This window comes from Zea mays, chromosome 6, assembly GCF_902167145.1.
Source record: "Zea mays cultivar B73 chromosome 6, Zm-B73-REFERENCE-NAM-5.0, whole genome shotgun sequence".
NCBI classification, from domain to species: Eukaryota; Viridiplantae; Streptophyta; class Magnoliopsida; order Poales; family Poaceae; genus Zea; species Zea mays.
In genome coordinates, this window is record NC_050101.1 from 146,903,864 (window position 1) to 146,911,613 (window position 7,750).

Here is a 7,750-nt window from a genome sequence, read left to right on the forward strand (position 1 = left end):
ATCTAGCGGCGACCACGGAAGTCGCGAGGTGCGGGCAGCGATGATCACACGTGACGTCCTCCGATCCAGCACAGTTCGGGTGCCCCAGCTAATGACCTCCCTCCGATCTTGTGTCCTTGACTGCGTCCTCCGGTGACTACATCCTCCAATCCGTGTTATGCCTTTGATTATTGTGTTTTATGCCTACCACATGCACTATTTACACAAAAACTGAAGGATTTTATGCTCGAACACGGAGTTTGTACATCAGTTCATTGGATGCCACATTTGTTGCATGCACATTGAAAATAAAATTCCTTGATTTATGTTATTCGTAATTACCATAAAAAAACAAATATAATCACTTATGTTTGTAACTGTCATATTTTTACGGCACCAATAAAATTGTCCCTAATTCCCGCGGGGGCTGTTAGTTGGACCAATATTAGATTTTTTATCAATTATGCTACACGCTGTAAGTAATTATGAGACTTTGTATAAGCATTTATGCTCTGCGTGATTCACGTCATCCAACTTTTTGCGCGCGTGCTGTGGAAACGAAAATATCATCCAAAATTTGTGTGCTGAAAACTCCCACGATCTGTCATTTTTTATATCTGTATAAAAATAAAAACCGCATGCATGCGACTCCCATAATTTTTTGATCTGTCATAAAAATAGGATCATGGATACAACACACCAGAGTTATCAACCTCTCTCACAATGACTCGGTATTTACGCTCATAACTGCATGTTTTTCGCTCAAAACTGAAGGTTTTACGCTCAAACAAGGAGATGTGTCCACCAGTGAACCGCATCTTACGTAGTGTACCATATTACATAAATAACTACATTGTGCAGCATAATTAGTATCAGTATCTATCATAAACTGGTTCTAAAGAGCCTAGCTGCATGGTTGTTAGAGTGATCCTGTATTTATGAAGGAAATAAAGTCTTTAATAATATTTTTTTGTTTTCATGCATGCCAATTCATTTTCTTTCATCGCACAATCATGTCATCTTAATTTTTTGCGCATGCAGTTAAAAACAGATTTTTACGCAGTGTACTGAATTGCATAAATATCTACATCATGTAGCATAATTCGTATCAGTATATATCATAAACTTGTTCTAACGAGCCTAGCTGTATGGCTCCTATATTTATGGAGCCATCTAATTTTTGCGCGCAATCAGTGGAAACAAAAATGCCATCCACTATTTGTACACGTGCAATGGAAACTGCCACGTTCTGCTATAATTATAGAATCTACCATAAAAATAAGATATGCATGCATGCGCTTGCGCGTGTGCACGGGTCCCGTGGATGGGCGAGGTTTTTATGTCATCTCTATAAACTATTTACGCTATTTCTGTGAACTATTTATGCTATTTGCGCAAAAAAACAGAACCACAATTTATGACGTGCGTCCCACGCAGGGGTTAGGATGTTGGACCGAAGGTTTGACTAACGCACGTGGGGGATGTTTGACCTGGTACACACAGGTGTGAGGTGTGGGTGGGCGCGCCGGTGCGGCCCAACTAGGTCGCTGGGGTGTCGCCAGGGCTTCCTCTACCATTTAGAAGCCTATGGCTTCCAATATACCTTCCTATATATCCTATATATATTCATCACCTAGGAAGGGTGATAGACTAGGAGTACATCACCTAGACCACCCCCTGGCGCGTCCGCGTTCCGCCTGACCGATCCACCCTCGTGCCCCATGTCCCTAGTCGATCGAGTGATCGTTCGCACCTGCGCTCAAGCCGGTTAGCTGCCCACCACACCTGCTCACCCGACCGTTCGACCGAGCCGATCAACATGAAAATGACCGAAAAATCAAAAGAATGACTTAATATTGTATAGACTTTGGAATGACTAAAAAACCAGCAATGTCTGATAAAACAGGGAGAATGACTGGAACAAAAAATGACTTAATATTTCCCTAAAAATGACTTGAAGTTTTCCTAAAAACAGGAATGACTAACTTAAAAAAACAAAAAGTGTCTGAGAAAACAAGGAAAGTGCATGAAAACTAAAATGATTTAAGTACCTAGACTTTGGAATGACTTTAAGTTACATAGAATGACTTAAATATTGTCTGTACACTAGAATGACTTAATATTTTCTGGAATGACTAAACCAATGACATAAGAAATATCTCAGAAACCCAGAAAAAGGCTGAAACAATAATAACATAATGTTTTCTGAAAAATGACTTAATATTTATGTTACCTAGACTTTGGAATGACTTAAAGTTATCTAGAATGACTTAAATATTGCCTGGACGCTAGAATGACTTAATATTTTCTGGAATGACTGAACCAAAGACATAAGAAATGTATGAGAAAACCTATAAAATGACTCAAACAATAAATAACTTAATGTTTTCTGATAAAATGACTTAATATTTACTAGAATGACTTAATATTGATTGGAATGACTTAATGTGGCTAGAAAACGAGCCGCGCAGGGGGCAGAGTCTGTAGGGGCGCGAGCCGTGCGGGGGGTTGAGCCGTGCCGGGCCGAAGCTGCACGAGGGGCGGAGACAACGCAGGGGAGCACGCGGTCAACGCGGTCGGGTGCGCGCTAGGATGGTCACGCATACCGGTCGGTTGCCCGAGAGAGTTTGCTCTTCGTGAATGGTTCCACATCGTCAGGCACCAATGGCGGTCGACGGTGGCCTATAGTTAGGACGAGGTCAAGGAGCCCTTCGCACGACACCAGCGGGCCTACGTGGATTTCTCGAACGAGCTCAATGCACTTACGCCTTATATGGTGAGTTGTTTACATTTACTATGTCTTTCAACTTGCTTTTTATGTCATCGGCCCCATAAATATAAACTTTAACACAAATTGTAATCCTTTTGCAGGTAACCAGGCAACCATATCATGAGGCACCTTTCGCAGACATGCAGTTGAGCTCCATGTGCGCCCAGGACGAAGACCTTTACTTGATGAGGTGTCCCCTTATTTTTCTTCTATGTCGTTGAGTACCACTTGTCACATAGAGTGGCTCGGAAGTTCGGACTGCGACAGGAGTTTCCGGTGCAGACCTTCTCCACGTCGATCAAACTCCACGTGTAAGTGCCTTTGTCCTCTTGGTTCTCTAACTATTATTTGAAATGTGCAATGCAATCGTATAAGAGATGTCTACTATTTGTAGGTTCGACGGCCAAAAGCGGAAGAAGGTTCACAAAATCACATGGTCGTGACAAGCAACAGAAATGTCAAACTGTCAAAAGCACGAACAAGCAACAACTAACAGAAAAGATTGAGATGTTACATGACTTCAGTGCACGAACTAGCAACATAGCAGTAGGCAAGTAGCAGCCTTGCAGGCCTGTGGCTGCTGATACACGTCTGAAGTCTGAACCGGCTTAGAACCTGGAGGCCGGAGCAACAGAGCACAATACGCTAGAGCCTGGAGCGGTGGGATACACGTCACTGGTCGGTGGAGCGCCGGCTAGGGTTGGCGAATGGACTTGGCATCGGCCGTTGTCCTGAGTTAGCGGTGCAGCATACTGCAGGCAGCGTCAAGTTGAGTGATGTATTGTTGTGCCAACTGCCAAGTGCCCAGGCCCAACAGCAGAAGTGTGAAATAGCCCAGCCCAACAGCGGAAGTGCGAAGTGTTGGGGCCTGGTTTGGCTCCTGGTTGTGGACTTGTGGCATGTGGGCTGATCGAGTTGGACTGTAAAAGTGGCAGCTCGTTAAAAAACCAAGCTGGAAATGAGCGCTGGGCACAGCTCTCTTAAAAATTCAAACGATCCGATCTGACCAGACCATGAGCTACAAACATTTAGTCCAGTCTTACTCATATACACCAATTATATGTTAATAGTCTTAATCTTAATTACATAATTTTTTTGTTTAAATTAAATATGGCATGGATGGTTTAGTTTTATTCGCAAAAATGTTAGGAACATAAATATAAAATCAATTCGGTGATTATCTTTTAACTAGAAGATATAATAAAAAAAGTAACTAAAAAGGTATCTCCAAAAACGTGCGCGAGCATAGCACAGGCCGAGCGCGCAAGAGCAGCGTTGGTCCAAAAAAAACGCTTGTAGATTATGTTTAGGTACTGTTTGGTTATTCCTATACCGTATGGATGAAATGAGATTGAAAAAAAAAATAAAAGATTTTAACTTATTTATGATTTAAACTCACTTAATTCACTTAATCCATATAGATTGAGAGCAAAACGAAAATTCTTAAGACCTTGTCCGGTTATTCCCATCTTATATGTATTGGATGAGATTGGAAAAAAATTATAAAAGATTTTATCTTGTTTGAAATTAAAACCCACTTAATCCTACCAAATCCACATGGATTAAGAGCAAAACGAACAAGCCTAGAGCCAAGTTTGGATGCCACTTTTGCACAGTTTAGTCAGGCTACTGAAGCAATACAGGAAACCAAACACCTAGATTTGCATATACTTAACTAGCCTGGATAGCTGGCTGTGCATCCAACCAATCAGCCCCTTATGCACCAAGCTCGCGTGAGCCTCGCTGGGCACACGCAGCCATACCATATATAGTTGGTAATTGATATTCATCTTGAGTTTCGGATGCCCCGGGCAACATCGATGCAAGAAGCCATTGAACAGTTGGTCTTGATTGTATTTGCACTAATATGAGATCTACAAGCAGAAAACCCCTCCTGCTCACACATATTCAAATATATTAGCTTTTCAAGTCATATATAAAATTTACAATGTAGAACTAAAATAAACTTGACACATTATTAACAAAAACACCTAACGCTTTTATATAACATGGTCAGGAAAAAAATGTGTAAATGGTTATGCAATTGTGTCTTAATATCTAATTTTTTCGTTCCCTCAAATCACTGTGATCTATTAACATGAGTCGAACACTAATACTTGCATGTAATAGTGATATACCTTCCGCAATGAATTGATGAGGGTGCCGAGTGGGGGAGAGTTAACTTTTGCTCGTCTCGAAATCTGAATTTGATTGGAAAAAATAGAATCGGTGCATGATTAAATTTTGCTAAGCCAGTAAATGAACCAAGCAGATTGATGAATGAGTGAATATTGAACTCCAAGACATACCTCATCAAGTCTTATATATCCAGGAGGCAACCTCGGGTCACTCTCTTCAATCATCATGCCAAGAAGTTTTTCCAAAGAGACACCATTTTCAATTGTGCATGCCCATCCCCATTCGTTGGCCAAGCCTAGCATTTCGGTAAGGAAAGAGGCATCGTGGAGAGGACCTGTCCAAAGTGGGCCTACAACAGTGATTGAATCGGCATCCTGTGAAAAAGGGACAATTATATACTAGCACAGTTCCATGGCCAAGTACTCCAAAAACAACGCAACTCGATCAGGTTTCTTGCATGGCATAGGCATACAATTATCATCGAAGATTATTCATTAGTAAACCAACATCAGGGTTAGCTACAAATGATATCGTTCCTTAAATGACACTTGAGTACTTGACTCCTATGTTATTTTGTGTTAATTAATACTGACAAAGTTAAATGGTTAGGGCCTAAGTTTCCTGAATCAACCACCAGTAATAAAACAACAATTTAGTCCTGCCACAATGATCCATTGTACCTACTGTTGTGTCTGTACATCCACAAGAAATCTGCCCCAGCTCATCAAATCCAAAAGTTTGAGACTGACCACAACTCTTGCAATGACAAATGAAGCCATAGTTACTGTCGAAACAGAAAGGGCATCAGAGGTAACATTCCATAATCAGCTCTGTAGTTATTGGATAGAAAACCACAATGCTTTACCTGATGCCATCATCTTTTCCGTTGCATAGTTGTACCATTACTCGATAAATAGGACCATGATACGCAAAATACGAGAATAGGGGTGTTATGTGAAATCCCAAAAGAGATGCTTCCCGTGCAGCGCCACCTATAACCATTCGCAAACCGACCTCATTTGGATATGGCATTGGACGAACATACGCTCCATATGAAGACAAAGAGCTAAAAGAAACCCACATGTTACATAATTGACAATAATGACCCATCTTGTCAATCACAGTGCAAAGAAAATTTGATTTACATAGGCATGTTGACAGCAAAGCATATACTGGGCAATACAGGCTCACCATACTTAACAGAGGAAGTAACCATAGCAATAATAAGGATGCTCCGTGCAATGTAGTTATACTGTTATACTATAATCAGATACATAGCAAATCTAGCTAAGCAATTTAACTTCAGTACTTCGTTTCTGCCTTTCTGGCTTGCATAAGCACTAAGTCATGTAACTTGTACTGGGAAATGAAAAAGCTTAAGCATTCACATTAATAAATAGCACACGTTTAAAACACTACAACCTAAGGGTATGTTTAAATACCATGGGCTAATTGTTAGCTAGCTAATTTTAGCTCCAATTAGATCCAGTGCGTCAAAACAAGATAGCTAATAGGCGGGCTAATCTTTTTGCCAAGTCTCTAACTAGCTAGTCAACCATAGCTAATTTGGGCTAATTTTATCCCGAAATTCCCTAATTTGAGCTTTAGAAACTATTTCAATCCGACACCTCTGTGGCTCTGCCAGTTCCTATCGTATAAATATTGATGAACCTAATATAAAAGTTAAAAGGGAATGAGCGAATAAGCAACTGACCCAACAAATATTCTAGAAGTTATCACTTGAGCAATCTACATTCTAATAAGAAAACCCAGAGACTTTTAGATAAGATGAAAATAAAAATGGATCAAGAAACCACCTTCTCGACCCATATCCTCTCGCCGACCGCCAATCCGTGGACGTCAGGTAGAGCAGCCCCCCAATTTTGAGCGCCAAGAGCGCTGCCCTCACGTAAGCGGCGTCGCCGCCGAACGAGTCGACGTCGATGACATCGAAGTACTCGCGCCGGAGGTAGCGCTCTGCGAGCAGACGGGTGGCGTCGTTGTGCGACACCACCCACCTCCTGCACCCCGCCACCGCTTCCGGCGAGCCCCGCTCAAAGCGACAGAGGTTGGCAAGGATGATGGGGCGAAGCGCCTCGGAGGCGTCGTTGGCCCAGACGAAGTCGGCGCCGGCCTGCGCGAGGTAGCGGAGCGCGCGGACGCCACAGCCGCACATAGCATCGAGGCAGAGGAATGGGGCGGAAGGGTCGGGACGGCCACGGCGGCGGTGGAGAGTGGCTGCGAGGACGGCGAGGTCACGACCCGCGGCGCTGTCGCTGCGGTAGAAGGCGGAGCCGGGGTCGAAGGAGACGCCGCGCTCGGACTGCGTGCAGGCTGGTGGCGCTGAGCGCCGGCGCGTGGGTTGAAGGAGAGAGGGAGAGCGGGGCAAAGAGATAGCGGCGGCGGCCATGGTGGCGGGAAGAGTGGGGGAAATGGCTACTCCTTAGGATTGGGTTCAGGCGTTCAGCTGAATGTCTAGTCTTTTCGGTTTCGGGTCCGGTGACATGAAAAGGTAGACAAGAAAGAACAGGAGAAAGAGCGATAGTAAAAACATGGGTAAATTGCGCCAGCGGTGTCATGTTTGCTGGCTGTCTAATTTATCAAATTTTACCTAACTTTTCTGTCTAATTTTAGTTTTTCAATTTCGACGACTAAACTTAGATAAAATATGACACATTTAGCTACACGAACCTGTCGGCGTTTCGAGACCGGGGGTCCCTTGGCCGACGAGTGAAATGTCGCCGCGTGCCCCAGCCCAGATGTGTCGGCGCGAGGCCGAGCGCGAAGGGGGGAAAAGGCGGCCGGAGACGGGCGTGAGAGAGGTGGAAATCCCGCGGCCTTCGTGTTCGTCCCGCGCCCAGG

General features: G+C 43.5%; 1 protein-coding gene across 1 annotated transcript; it reads right to left on the reverse strand.

Annotated features, from left to right (window-relative positions):
• Nucleotides 1-4,202: 4,202 nt before the first annotated feature.
• On the reverse strand, nt 4,203-7,356 carry LOC100276957 (uncharacterized). The gene is made up of 6 exons (NM_001371582.1): nt 6,706-7,356; nt 5,754-5,954; nt 5,573-5,672; nt 5,059-5,262; nt 4,888-4,950; nt 4,203-4,643 (listed from the first exon to the last, which is right to left on the reverse strand). The coding sequence occupies exons 1-6, from the start codon at nt 7,296-7,298 to the stop codon at nt 4,536-4,538; spliced, it is 1,269 nt and encodes a 422-aa protein (NP_001358511.1). The 5' UTR covers nt 7,299-7,356; the 3' UTR covers nt 4,203-4,535.
• Nucleotides 7,357-7,750: the final 394 nt, after the last annotated feature.

Excerpts from the sequence above, each read along its gene's own strand:
- LOC100276957 (NM_001371582.1), bottom strand. The coding sequence starts at position 7,298 with ATGGCCGCCGCCGCTATCTCTTTGCCCCGCTCTCCCTCTCTCCTTCAA. Across the intron at positions 5,673-5,753 it reads GGAAAAGATGATGGCATCAG|TAACTATGGCTTCATTTGTC; the intron begins GTAAAGCATTGT and ends CTGTTTCGACAG. Across the intron at positions 4,644-4,887 it reads TCATCAATTCATTGCGGAAG|GAGGGGTTTTCTGCTTGTAG; the intron begins GTATATCACTAT and ends ATGTGTGAGCAG.